Here is a 15,071-nt window from a genome sequence, read left to right on the forward strand (position 1 = left end):
CGTGTGTGTCTAAACATCGAATTAAAAGGTCTCGTTGGATGACAAAACTCATTGCATAGCAAAAAAATAAGATTTCTATTGTTCCCATACCGGGAGTTGAACCCGGGCCACCTGGGTGAAAACCAGGAATCCTAACCGCTAGACCATATAGAAGATATGCCAAAGAGAGATTGCTAAACAGGATCAACAAATTTTGATGGAAAAGAATGCTATTTGTTGGAATCTGATTCATAAGATAACTGTAAAATACTGCAGCCATATGTCTAAACATCGAAATAAAACGATCTCATGGGCAGAAAGAACTCATTGCATAGCCAAAAAACAAGATTTCAATTTTTCCCAAACTGGTAGTTGAACCCAGTCTACATGGGGGGAAAACAAGAATCCTTACCAATAGACCACAGGGGAAATGGGAGTCAGTGAGAATTCCATACAGTATCAACAAATTTTGATGGAAGAGAAAGCTCTACGTTGGAATCTGATTCATAACATAGCTGTTTAATACTGCACGTGTGTGTCTAAACATCGAATTAAAAGGTCTCATTGGCTGACAAAACTCATTGCATAGCAAAAAAATAAGATTTCTATTGTACGCATACCGGGAGTTGAACCCGGGCCACCTGGGTGAAAACCAGGAATCCTAACCGCTAGACCATATGGGAGATATGCCAAAGAGAGATTGCTAAACAGGATCAACACATTTTGATGGAAAAGAATGCTATTTGTTGGAATCTGATTCATAAGATAACTGTAAAATACTGCAGTCATATGTCTAAACATCGAAATAAAACGATCTCATGGGCAGAAAGAACTCATTGCATAGCCAAAAAACAAGATTACAATTTTTCCCAAACTGGTAGTTGAACCCAGTCTACATGGGGGGAAAACAAGAATCCTTACCAATAGACCACAGGGGAAATGGGAGTCAGTGAGAATTTCATACAGTATCAACAAATTTTGATGGAAGAGAAAGCTCTACGTTGGAATCTGATTCATAACATAGCTGTTTAATACTGCACGTGTGTGACTAAACATCGAATTAAAAGGTCTCATTGGCTGACAAAACTCATTGCATAGCAAAAAAATAAGATTTCTATTGTTCCCATACCAGGAGTTGAACCGGGGCCACCTGGGTGAAAACCAGGAATCCTAACCGCTAGACCATATGGGAGATATGCCAAAGAGAGATTGCTAAACAGGATCAACAAATTTTGATGGAAAAGAATGCTATTTGTTGGAATCTGATTCATAAGATAACTGTAAAATACTGCAGCCATATGTCTAAACATCGAAATAAAGCGATCTCATGGGCAGAAAGAACTCATTGCACAGCCAAAAAATAAGATTTCCACTTTTCCCAATTCATGGGAGTTGAACCCAGTCTACATGGGGGGAAATCTAGAATCTTTACCAATAGACCACAGGGGAAATGGGAGTAAGTGAGAATGGGAGTAAGTGAGAATTCCTTACAGTATCAACTAATTTTGATGGGAGAGAAAGCTCTAAGTTGGATGGGAGAGAAAGCTCTAAGTTGGAATCTGATTCATAACATAGCTGTTTAATACTGCACGTGTGTGTCTAAACATAGAATTAAAAGGTCTCATTGGAAAAGAATGATATTTGTTGGAATCTGATTCATAACATAGCTGTGAAATACTGCAGTTATGTTTCTAAACATCGAAATAAAATGATCTCGTGGGCAGAAAGAACTCATTGCACAGCCAAAAAATAAGATTCCCACTTTTCCCAATTTGGGAGTTGAACCCAGTCTACATGGGGAAAAATCTAGAATCTTTACCAATAGACCACAGGGGAAATGGAATCGGATTCATAACAAAGCTGTTTAATACTGCACGTGTGTGTCTAAACATCAAATTAAAAGGTCTCATTGGCTGACAGAACTCATTGCATAGCAAAAAAATAAGATTTCTATTGTTCCCATACCGGGAGTTGAACCAGGAATCCTAACCGCTAGACCATATGGGAGATATGTCATCCAGGTAATGCTAAACAGGATCAACAAATTTTGATGGAAAAGAATGCTATTTGTTGGAATCTGATTCATAAGATAACTGTAAAATACTGCAGTTATGTTTCTAAACATCAAAATAAAACGATCTCGTGGGCAGAAAGAACTCATTGCACAGCCAAAAAATAAGATTTCCATTTTTCCCAATTTGGGAGTTGAACCCAGTCTACATGGGGGAAAATCAAGAATCCTTACCAATAGACCACAGGGGAAATGGGAGTCAGTGAGAATTCCATACAGTATCAATTAATTTTGATGGAAGAGAAAGCTCTAAGTTGGAATCTGATTCATAACATAGCTGTTTAATACTGCACGTGTGTGTCTAAACATCAAATTAAAAGGTCTCATTGGTTGACAGAACTCATTGCATAGCAAAAAAAATAAGATTTCTATTGTTCCCATACCGGGAGTTGAACCCGGGCCACCTGGGTGAAAACCCGGAATCCTAACCGCTAGACTATATGGGAGATATGCCAAACAGCGATTGCTAAACAGGATCAACACATTTTGATGGAAAAGAATGCTATTTGTTGGAATCTGATTCATAACATAGCTGTAAAATACTGCAGTTATGTTTCTAAACATCGAAATAAAACGATCTCGTGGGCAGAAAGAACTCATTGCACAGCCAAAAAATAAGATTTCCACTTTTCCCAATTTGGGAGTTGAACCCAGTCTACATGGGGGGAAATCTAGAATCTTTACCAATAGACCACAGGGGAAATGGGAGTCAGTGAGAATTCCATACAGTATCAACTAATTATGATGGAAGAGAAAGCTCTAAGTTGGAATCGGATTCATAACATAGCTGTTTGATACTGCACGTGTCTGTCTAAACATCAAATTAAAAGGTCTCATTGGCTGACAGAACTCATTGCATAGCAATTGTTCCCATACCGGGAGTTGAACCCAGGCAACCTGGGTGAAAACCAGGAATCCTAACCGCTAGACCATATGGGAGATATGCCAAACAGAGATTGCTAAACAGGATCAACAAATTTTGATGGAAAAGAATGCTATTTGTTGGAATCTGCAGTTATGTTTCTAAACATCGAAATAAAACGATCATGTGAGCAGAAAGAACTCATTGCTTAGCCAAAAAATAAGATTTCTATTTTTCCCAAACTGGGAGTTGAACCCAGTCTACATGGGGGAAAATCAAGAATCCTTACCAATAGACCACAGGGGAAATGGGAGTCAGTGAGAATTCCATACAGTATCAATAAATGTTGATGGAAGAGAAAGCTCTAAGTTGGAATCTGATTCATAACATAGCTGTTTAATACTGCACGTGTGTGTCTAAACATTGAATTAAAAGGTCTCGTTGGATGACAAAACTCATTGCATAGCAAAAAAATAAGATTTCTATTGTTCCCATACCGGGAGTTGAACCCAGGCCTGGGTGAAAACCAGGAATCATAACCGCTACACCATATGGGAGATATGTCATCCAGGGAATGCTAAACAGGATCAACAAATTTTGATGGAAAAGAATGCTATTTGTTGGAATCTGATTCATAACATAGCTGTAAAATACTGCAGTTATGTTTCTAAACATCGAAATAAAACGATCTCATGGGCAGAAAGAACTCATTGCATAGCCAAAAAATAAGATTTCTATTTTTCCCAAACTGGGAGTTGAACCCAGTCTACATGGGGGAAAATCAAGAATCCTTACCAATAGACAACAGGGGAAATGGGAGTCAGTGAGAATTCCATAGAGGATCAACTCATTTTGATGGAAGAGAAAGCTCTATGTTGGAATCTGATTCATAACATAGCTGTTTAATACTGCACGTGTGTGTCTAAACATCAAATTAAAAGGTCTCATGGGCAGAAAGAACTCATTGCATAGCCAAAAAACATGATTTCCAATGTTCCCAAATTGGGTGTTGAACCCAGTCTACAGGGGGGAAAATCAGTAACCCTAACCACTAGACCACAGGGGGCACAGAAGTCAGTGAGAATTCTACACAGTATCAACTAGTTTTGATGCAAGAGAAAGCTATATGTTGGAAGATGATTCATAACATAGCTGTATAATACTGCAGGTATGTTTCTAAACATCTAATTAATAAATGGGACATAGGCATGATTGAGAAAGCTTAACATTATCAACTGATTTTAAGAGAAGACAATATCAATATATAAATATATAATGATCCATAGTAGATGCTGTTCATTGGAATGCTATGAAATGCTGAAGGGTCTGTATTAAAACGGTTAAAACTGAGTCCGTTTCCGTCGCTCCAACACAACATCACGTCCGGGTGTTAATACTTTGCTTTATGGAGAAAAGAGGTCAACTGCAGAGTGTACGGGTCGTTTATTCGCCGCTTCAAGTCCAACAAAGATACAAACTTTTATGTTCGATCGGAAACGCTCTTTGCCGGCAGCTTTACAGGTTAATATCTCCGGGAAAGACGGTCAAGAACAATAATAACGTCACTTTATTTAAGGCAAATTTGCGGGCCCAGAGGTCCTCCCCCTATCGCCCTATTGGTTCCCTCAAACTCCCTGTGTCACGATCTCCTGTGGAGAGCTCCTCTTACTTGGCTTCCTTTTCCAATAATGCAAATGCTCTTCAGTTGAGGTAACTGTCTCCTAGCCCCCCCTCACGGGTGTGTCCCTGCTTCGTTCTTTTGATCCACGACCCAAGGTGTGAAAAGGGCAGAAAAACACGTTGAATAACCATTGTCTTGACTCTACGTCTGTTCCAAGCTTGCCCCGAAAACAGTGTATCAGTCAGAATCCTAATCGCTTGACCACATAGGACATTGGAGTTGACTCATAAAATAAGGAGTGACAGCCACACTGCAATATTCCATACAAGGAGTTAAACCAGGGCCACATGGGTGGAAAGCAAGTTTCCTAACCACTATACCATATGGGACAGAGGACTCCAGTGACCAAGCTAGATTTGGAGCACCGCAGTGTTTGTATGCTTGATGCAAGAGCTTTGGCTTTTACCATCTCAGCCAATAGGATAGTCTGTCTGTTCGGTTCCAGACATTTTCAATTCCTAATTTAGGCTTTTGTAAATTCATAGTTTTCTATTTTTCCCTAACATTTTTTGTAGTTTTATATTTACACTAATTATATAAGCAGATTGCGCACAAATGTGATATTTATTATCACAGATTAAGATTATCATTTGGAAATGACATGCAGAGTTTACATATTTTTTCAAATGAAGATTTGAACGGTAGATCGTCATCATTTTCCTCCCAATTAAAACCTGTATAAGACTGATGCTACGTGAAACAAGATGACTTTTCCTTACTCAGTGACAATAATAAATTACCTCTATTATGGTTCTCACAGGTTCACATTTATGAAGTTGTTACTCACACAAAGCCCCTAATGACAGGAACCGTCTGGTCTAGAAGGGAGAACCCCATTACACCAGCAGAACACGGCGATCCCACGCTCAGTGGTCAATGTGATAGTCTCTCAAGATGGAAAGAAATTTCGACTCATCTTCAATGAATGAAGCTCATTATCTCAGTCAGAGCTTACACAAGGGAGGAATTGAACACTGCAAAAAAAAAAAAAAACATTTTCCACCTTGTCAATTTCTATATGTGACGTTAGAAACAGAAAACTCAGTGAAAATTAATCAAAATATTTCCCAGAAACAGCTTAGAAGTACGCTTTATTAGTCCCAAAGTCATACACGGAGATGCACAACGTCAGTCAATCTGTGACAAACAGAGAGACAAAAATATCCTTTAAATATAACTAAGGGTGCTGGTCAGATCATGTTAAATTTATAAATAAACAAAGTAACAACGTAAGATGGAGCTAGAAAAAAAGTGATGTTGATTTGTGCCAGCCATGCTGGAAATGTCATACCAACAGAAAGCCATGTTCCCTCGTGTCAAATGTCCACAATAAAATAGCATCTGATCATTTCAATTATAAAGCAGGTTCTCCTTCTTTTTTCCTTTTACAGAAAACCAGAGCTATCACTAAACATCTGTCTTTACACAAGAACAACTTCTATTTGGTCATCCTTCTAGATCTCAAATCTCTTCTTCATACAAGATCTAAAAACTGTAATCATGAATCTGTTATCTAATCAATATGCATTTGACATGATGTAGGTGTCGGTGTCTCTGGATCAATATTGAAAAATTATTATAGGCTAATTTTAAATTCCAGGCTCATTAAATGGAAATATTTTTGTTTACTAAAAAGAAAAAAGTTATTCTTTATAAAATACTCGTTATAATTATTTGTTTTTTTTAAAAAGGAACCGCTTTCAGTGAAACCACATGTTGGAAATTAATAAGTGTCAGTTAAAGTGAACTAAAGAAACAGTAAATAAATTGATGCAGCAGATTGGCAGGTTCAGCTCAAGGTATTTCTACATTGCAATTACATTTTACTGAGGTGTCATTTCTTTGCTATACGTGCTTATGCTTTCAAGTTTATTGATATTATGTATTAATTATTACTGTCTGATATGTTCAGCCAAGAATAAATAAAACACAAATTCTTAATGGGCCCATGGTCAGTTGTATGTTAAATACCTGTACACGTCTTTTATTTTATTTTTTCTGTTTTTATCTTAAGGCTTGTCAGTGTAAATAATGCCTCAATTAATCATGTCCCTGGTGCAAAAGAGGAAGGAGACTTCTCATCAATTCATTAAGTCCGCTTTGTCAATAATAACAAAATTAATCGAATATGTCTACATTATAATACCAAATTGTGCATTGCTGAAATGCCAAATAGTAATACAATTTAGAGGTGCTCCACTTCCTTGTCGGAAAGTAGATCAAAATTCAGAAGTTCAGGGCTAGATTTAAAACTTCAAGACTTAACCTTGTTTTACTTGACACTACTTTCTCTTTGTATTTCCTGTCCTGCTTCATTAGCTCTGAAGAGTGCACTTTAATAATGCTCTCTATTCTCTGGCACCCGAAAATGAGATTATTATAGATTGACTCAATCAACTGAGAAAGTTTAATTGATTTCTATTGTAGCAAGTTCGCGCTATAAGTCACGTGGAGCGTCTGAGTCATTGGAGAACTTGAAAATGCTAATGCCGTCGACTTCTTTGTGGAACTTAAACCTCCTTTTTAGACAAGGGGATGTTTTCTATTGAGGGCTGAAATGGATGGTCTATGATTATTAATGATATATAATATTTCTCTTAAAAGTCAAACCTTAAAATACATTTCATTGATATAAACATGATTAAATATCAGGACAGGAACAATAATGTATTTCTTTTTAAAAAAGAATATTCATTAGCAAATAAAAAACAAATACTCTGCAACCTAAGCTGCAAAAGTAGAAGCATGTCACATTTTATTGACAACAATAATCCATAATGGATAACTATTACTAGATAACTAAAGTGGGAAGAAAGGTCATTTGGTTTTTCTTTAGCTGGAGTTTAGATGCAATACAAAGTTGCCTGGTTAATACCATTTAAGTTTTCTCTTCGTTACTTATTTCTAATTTATCCATCCAACCTCACTCCTGCTCTCAAACGGCTCAGTAAAAAAAAAGGACTCCAGAATAGTCATTATTAAGGTAGGGGCCATCTGTTTCTATTACCTCTAAAAGCTTTAGTCGTCTGTACGACTCAGTTCTTTATGTTTAAGTCTCTAATTTCTTCCCTTTGATTCATTGGCGCAAAGCTCAGAATGCTCAAATGCAGAATCTCAATTTTATTATTTAATACTCAGATATTATATATATATATAGAGAGAGAGAGAGAGAGAGAGAGAGAGAGAGAGAGAGGGAGAGAGAGAATTATTTTAAATAGGCCGGCCAGGGGTCATAGTTATAGCACTGAATGGGGCCATAAGTTAGACTGGAGGAATTCCCCTTATTCATAAATGTAAAAATAACTAATGGGAATCCATCTGCTTACGTAGTCAATGTGAGTATGTAAGTATGAGGAAATCCTTACTGATAGTATGCAACATATTGACCCTTAGCATCACTGATGGTGACACTAACGTTTCTCTTTGGCCCCTTTGCCTGAAGTCCTATTTTAGCTATTATTGAACCAGCTGGGATGCAGAGAGTGGTGGCCAGTCAGACAGTCACAAGTAGAGACAATCCCTTTCGTTTGTTCCATTAGACAGTTAGTTAAAGCCTCACTGGCATGTGTCCGTTGATGCTGCTCCACCAGCAGCGACTTTCATTTTTCCATCTACTTTTACTGGCTACTAACTGATCCAGGTAGGACTTTTATTTTCACTTTTCCCGATGTATTATTATTTATCTTGAAAAAGTAAAGTAAGTAAGTAAAGTATCCTTAGGCCTTCTATTATAAATACTTGCACTTTTTTCATATTTGTTTCATTATGAGGATGATTTTTATTATTATGAATCAATATTAGCCAATATTAAAAAAAATGTTCCTACAACTTGAAGGTGTTTAAATACAATTCGGACACTTTTCCTACCTCACTTTCTCTTTTTACTTTATATAAATTATAGTTTCATATTTTTTAAATTTAGAATACTGCCCTTTGGTTGTTTTAATCTTGAAAATGGTATGTGATGATTATACCATGAACTATTAAAACATTTTCCTTCTGGTAAAGATAAACAATGAATGTTAAACGGGACACATTCCAATTTCAAAAGGAAAGTAATCATAAGTGCTCTGAAACTTAAATGAGAGTTTAATGAGGTGTGAGGAAACAAATTAAACACATGCCCACACATATAGCTGTTCATTAAACTACTTAGAACCCTTTAAACATATTCAATGCACCATTAAACATCAAAACATTCTCATGAAATTAATTCAGGTACACAAATACACTGTTGTGGAATATTATCATCAGATTAAAACAGAAGAAAAATGAATGGCTGTTAATCCACGGCCCTGGCCACACGTGTGCATATTTCCATGTTTGGAGGCTGTGAAAGACCCTAATTGATCCACTAGCCTTTTTGTGTGCTTGTGCGGTTGTTTATGTGCTCTTTTGTGTGGCACAGTGTTCTCCTGCTGCCCACTGGGTGTGAAGGACACTGGGTTGACAACACTAATTATCCAAACATCAAGCCATAACTTAGCTCTAAAAACCCTATTCAATTTTAGGGATAATGTCAGCAACTTTTTGTGGTGATTTGTTTTTCGCATTTATATGACATAATATGATAATATCTTTATCCTTCCCATGTTTGGGATTTCTCTTTCTCTTGAAGCAAATATTGGTCAACATAATGAAGAACTACGGAAATTGAGTTTCATCTTGCTGTCTTTGCTGAACCAGGTCCTTTTTTTCCAAGGAGGGGAGGTAGATTGTTCTTCATTTCAAAGCATGCATACTTTAAAACCCTGAGTGTTAGTAAACAACAATTTCTAGTCAGTTTGAAGTAGAATAACAGCAAGGACTTTACTTTCATTAACTCTTGTTGTTTCAACTTAGAGAAGTGCTTCCTGTCACCTTTCCTTGTTATTCCCCCCTTAGGATGCAGCAACAATATATAGACATATTTACATCAACTAATAACTTTGGTAAAGTAGTTTTTAGTCTTTAAAGAAAAGGGAAAGTGTATCAATTTGCCTAAGATCATAATCATCATTAAAAAAATCAAATTCATGAATATTCAAACGTAAAGAAAAGTGATTTTCTTTACGTTGGACCAACTAAATGTAACCATTTGACTCTGAAATAACTAATCAGTAATGCATAAGCACAACATAAAATGAAGATGAATCAATTACTTTGTGCATGTTTAAAAAAAAATTCTACTGCAGAGTTTTTCAAAGAGAGGTTTGAAGCATAATACTACAACCCTCAGCTCCTACTCGATCTTTAGCTGGACCTGTACTTGGTCTTCAATGCAGCAACAGCAGATTAGATAACTGTGCTCACTGGTTTAATGAAGAAGCTGTCAGAAAGTCGGATGATTGTTGGAGTTTTCACTGAAATCTCACCATCTTCGTCTCTCTGCCTTTCTTTTTGTCACTGATAAATAATTTGTCATGGTGATTTTTGAGGGTTTACTTACTGCATTTCATATCTCTTGCTCTGTATGTGTGATGCTTGGTAGTGTTGTTACTCATTTCCCGAAAGGTCAGGCTGTGTGTAATCCCATCAATTTGTAAAATAAAAGTTACACGTTAAAATTCTAATCCTTTGCGCTTGTGGATACAGGGTGTCTTTCTGGCTTTTGAAAGGAAGCATTTAAAAAGAACAAAAAACTATGCATTTAACTGATTCTCCAAAATACTCAACACACTAGGGGATTTCTGAGGTCTAGAGCTGTGTCCTGCATATAAAACCTGGGCTGTCGAAACAGCAAGACCAAAAAAATGTAAATATTAATGATTTATTTGGAACTGAAATAACTTCTCTACTAGAGGCAAAACATCTTCCTACAACTCTACACAGTCCAGGTGATTCTGAACTACTTGGATAACCATGGCCTGGATGAATAAGAACCTTCACGGACAAATATTGATACCAACACACGGACCAAGCGAAATTCACATTATATTAACCAGCAAAAGATCATCTTTTATAGAACATGGCATTTAAAAAATATTTAAAAACCACCTTACTTCCACATGTAAACACATTTATTACAGGTAAAATGAGGTTGCTATTTGAATAAAAGGTAAGATTTTTAATTAAATTTCTACAGAAAGTAAATTCAGCAAAACAATGCTTGAGGAGTATATAAGTGGGGAGGTTTTGTAAGTGTAGTCACAAGTGTACATCTGTAAATTTAATTGAAAATTATTGTCTCAAAAATCCTTAAACTCAATACTTATCGTTAGTCCCGATCATTTGTTTCTGTGTATAGCTGTTGTGCTGTTGGTGACATGAAGTCAATATAGACCTGGTTTCTTTACATTAGCCTGGTCATGTGGACATATGCAGCTGTGATCATGCATGCATATGTGCAACCTTTGCACCAGGAACACGGTGGCCTAAACATTGCTGGTGGCAATCGATGTGCCAATTGGTGCCACGTGCAATAAGTTACCCTCACTTTCTTTTAATTATGCACATTTCCATTGACTGTGCCTTCCTTTTAATTATTTTTCATTGATCTGGAGTGTTAGCTAACATGCAGGTCAGCACACACACGGCTGCTGCTGGAGGCTTGTGTTCCACAAATAGAGCCAGGACACACAAACCTGCAAACGTGTACATCTGTATGTACAAATAAATACAGAAGCACAATCATGTGATTTTCTCCCTTAACCCAACTGCATGCATCTGAATTACTGACCTGTCTGGCTCTTGTTAATCTCAGTTTAATACATCAAGCTTGCTTGAATAAAACTGCTTTTGCGCTGTCCATGGTCCTGATAACTTTGTTTCTCTTAATACTCACACTGATGCAAACTGGTTTGTAAATTGGAATTTCTCCAAAACCTTTTCCCAAATCGTTATTCCACTCTGCTTGAAAGTGTGCTATTTAGTGGATGAGCAAGCTTAAATGTCTGAAGGTAGGTTTGCATTTAGGTAGGTTGAAGGTTGGTTTGGATTTAAGCAACAAAGTACATAAAATAAATGTGTATTTCTTTCCTGAGTTTCTTTCTCTAAACCATTTCTATTTATTTCTGGCTTTACCACAAGGATGGACCATGGAGACAGAGGAATGTCCCATCTTCGCTATGAGGAGGAAGAGGGTAAGAGTCTCTGAAACAAACTCTCTTCCTGATAACTCCTCCTGCTGACTTTGTAGAGCTGAATCTAAATTAAGACTTTTGCTGGCAGAATTGTTTGCACAGTTTATATTTCTAGCACCTGCCAGTATCCAACATGCCTAACAAACTAATGGGAAATTAGATTAATTTGAGTCTAATATTTTATTTTGGCCTGAGAAATTAAATACTTTTATTCACTTTCTACTGTTATCTTGTGTAGCCATTAGATTTACCTTCATTAACTAGTTTAGCATCATTATTGTAAAGGATGTTATTTTTGGAATCAGTTATAATTTTAACAGAATTATTATTCCTTGTCATTTGTTACATATGTCACATTTTTTCTTTCCTTTCCCTAATGCATGTTTGTTTATGGTTTTACTATGTGTATAGTTATACTATTTGTTCCCTTATCTTGCTTTGGTTAGGTATATCAGATTTTCTTATTACTGTTTTTTGTTTTTTTACTTGAATGTTTTATAACTAATATTAAACCTATCTTTCTATCCTTCTATTTTCAGACCACCAGTCGATCTACATTGGCGTCCCAGTACCCAGAGGATACCGGCGCAAACGCAGGCGAAGAAGGTCCAGTCGAGATTCAGCCAGTTTGGACAGAGAAAGACACTACACTCACCAGAGACGCCAGGAGCACGACCAGTACAGAGACATCGACATTGAGGAAGGTCTGATGGACTCCAATGACCAAGGTCAAGACATCAACCGCATCAGTAAGAGGACATATATACACTGCTCTGTATATTTTCTGTTAAGCCTGTTTATAACTGATGTATTTGACTTGTAGTTAAAACTTTGTGTGTTCAAATAATGGACTAAACTTTGCAGTAGAGGATATGATGACAATAACAAAAACAGAGAAATTGAGTGTCCAGCTCCAAAGGCACCAAAGGAACTCCAAATATTTCATACTCATGCTCACTCTGATCCTAACCCTAACTCTATCCCTTACCCTCCCCCTAAAGTCATGCCACACTTTCTTTTAATTAAAAAACACTCCTAATAGATGACATAAGCATACACATTAAAGACACTGTAAGACTTGCCTTTTCCCATTACACTATTACCTATAATTGGTGTGTGTTTATTTCAGTTATTCGTTTATAGCAATTGTAAAGAAAGACAAATATGGTAGACAACAATGTAATTGTTTTGCTAGTTTAATTTACAAATATTTAGCATAATAGCTCCTATAGTAAATGGTAAAAAAAAAAAAAAATAGATCAAACATTGGCACAAATTTCACCTAAAAAGATTTTAAAACGAGCAATTTCTAGAGTTCAGACTAGAGCAAATCGCATCCCATTGTATGCAAATAATTTTGGTTGAATTGATTATTACTGCCTGAGAGGCGTTTTATAATACAGCTGAATGCTTATTCACTGTGGTTATTTCAGGAGAGCTTCAGAGTTCTGCTTCTCTTTCAATTCAATGGCTATTGTATTCAAAGAGAATGTTATCAGCTTTTATATAATAGTCCTATACATGTAAATCATGGAGTACATATGAATGGAGTATAAAAATACTGAGAGAGGAAATAAAAATGATTGGAACATGACATGAAAACAACACTTAACTTGTCTCTGCTGTACTAACACAGATCTTTATATTAATGTCCTTACCACCTGATTTTGGGCTTAGTTTTCCATAACAATAGTTTATGACGATTACAAAACTGGTTTTGATGACAGACTTGTACATATCTTCCTGAAAGTCTGACAGATTGTAATCAAGATTCTCATCTATATCCAAAACTATATTGAACTTATTTTTTTGTATTTATTTTTTAGTCTATACGGTCTGAAGGACTAATTACTACAGTGCCCACGGGTCAAAAAAGGATGGGCAACTGATATTCAACACTCTTGTTGTGAAGTTGGCATGAAATAATCCCAGTTAATTGAAGAAAAGCATTTATTTAAACAATATATGGGGGAAATATGATTATTAATCAAGGTTTTCATTTTAAAAAGGAAATCAATGTCTATTCAGTCAGTCCAGCAAAAAAATTAAAGGAAAATAATTCATGTGTATTATTTTAAAAAACCTCAGTGCGAATTAAAAAAACAAAACAAGGTTTGATTCTCATATAGCTGTTGAGCTGTGCTGACTGGGGGATCTTCTTTCGAATCACTTATTGGACATTATTCGGGTAGTTTGTTTCTCTCTGTGAGTCTGTTTGATTTCCAATCCTACTAGTAACAAGAGCAGCAGGCGTTTGTCTGTGTTTGCTTGACTTTCTTTCAATAAGAAAGTTTGCATTAAAAAGCCTGTAGCTGAAACTAGAAATCAGTTTGGTGCCAAAGATAACAAAGCAGCAGATAATTCCCTTTTCTGGACTGCATCTATAACACATTGCTGGCTTATGAATTGAATTAGTCTAATTGCAAGTTTCTCCAAGTCAACAGATTATCGTTGCAAACATTCAAAGCTGTGATTTGTTTGTTTAGCTTCTAAGAACAATTGTTATTAAGAAGAATGTGATTTTCTAAAACACCACGTTTAAAGAATAAGGACAAACATAAATTGACTCTGAAACTCTGAAAGTGAATATTAATTGATCATTTTTAACTGCTTATTCCACTTTAAGAGGTTACTGGGGGCGACCGTTACTTGGGACAAGGTGTCCAGGACAACCAGGACAGGTTGCCAGTCTATCACAGGAATGGTGAATATTACACATGTGAATAGATATGAAGAGTAACTGTGTCCTGTATGTCAACATGCCTTGCATTGCTTCATGGCCTTTGCTGGGTTTGATTTGCACTTTCAATGGAAGAGCTATTCTAAGCAATAGATTATAGAACAGAGCTGGCCATACAGTCTGAAGAGGCTTCATGAAGTTTGACCACTTAATCAAGGCTGTAAAAATAACGTCCAGCAGTTAGCCCTTTGCCCAGGTCTCCAGGTCTGTAAGTTGTTCATAATGTAGTCATAGAAATATGATCAGTTCAATCTAATTAGCTCAAATTTTAAATGTATTTTTTATATATAAGTTTTCTTTGTTCAAAAAAACAACGCAAAAATGCAACATGTTTAATGTCAAATTTAAATTCCTAGGGATGCAATGAAAAGTCGCTAGAAATGGCAAAAATGCATTTAAACGCGATATATCAAGGCTGTAACTGTTTTTATGATGACGTAGGAAAAGCTACGGCTTGACGATGGAACATTATTACATGCTGAAAAGCCTCACTGCACAATAGCAAGGCGTGAGTGCATGGAGCGCAGATCACTACGTTAGGTCTAAATAGGGAACATGTTTCTTCACTTCATGGCAACTGTAGATCATCTTTTGTAAGTGGGAATAAAGGGACAAGCACAGGCTTGAGGAAAAGCACACAGCGCAGGGAAAGGATCACACATTGCAGTAGAATCTTT

The 15,071-nt window shown here is 36.4% G+C and overlaps 1 protein-coding gene and 4 non-coding genes across 5 annotated transcripts in view; 1 reads left to right on the forward strand and 4 right to left on the reverse strand.

Moving 5' to 3' along the window:
• Window positions 1-81: 81 nt before the first annotated feature.
• Window positions 82-153, reverse strand: trnae-uuc (transfer RNA glutamic acid (anticodon UUC)). Its single transcript has one exon. It is a non-coding gene; the product is annotated as a tRNA-Glu (tRNA).
• A 946-nt stretch (window positions 154-1,099) lies between these two features.
• trnae-uuc (transfer RNA glutamic acid (anticodon UUC)) lies at window positions 1,100-1,171 on the reverse strand. Its single transcript has one exon. It is a non-coding gene; the product is annotated as a tRNA-Glu (tRNA).
• Window positions 1,172-2,424: 1,253 nt separating this feature from the next.
• On the reverse strand, window positions 2,425-2,496 carry trnae-uuc (transfer RNA glutamic acid (anticodon UUC)). The gene has a single exon. It is a non-coding gene; the product is annotated as a tRNA-Glu (tRNA).
• Window positions 2,497-2,917: 421 nt separating this feature from the next.
• On the reverse strand, window positions 2,918-2,989 carry trnae-uuc (transfer RNA glutamic acid (anticodon UUC)). Its single transcript has one exon. It is a non-coding gene; the product is annotated as a tRNA-Glu (tRNA).
• An 8,613-nt stretch (window positions 2,990-11,602) lies between these two features.
• Window positions 11,603-15,071, forward strand: part of slc4a5a (solute carrier family 4 member 5a) — a 35,890-nt gene continuing 32,421 nt past the window's right edge. Inside the window, exons 1-2 of the mRNA XM_087797672.1 lie at window positions 11,603-11,654; window positions 12,194-12,403. Coding sequence (XP_087653798.1) covers window positions 11,603-11,654; window positions 12,194-12,403 — 262 coding nt within the window. The remainder of the gene's footprint in view (window positions 11,655-12,193; window positions 12,404-15,071) is intronic.

Source organism: Callionymus lyra, chromosome 1 (genome assembly GCF_982586985.1).
Source record: "Callionymus lyra chromosome 1, fCalLyr1.hap1.1, whole genome shotgun sequence".
NCBI classification, from domain to species: Eukaryota; Metazoa; Chordata; class Actinopteri; order Syngnathiformes; family Callionymidae; genus Callionymus; species Callionymus lyra.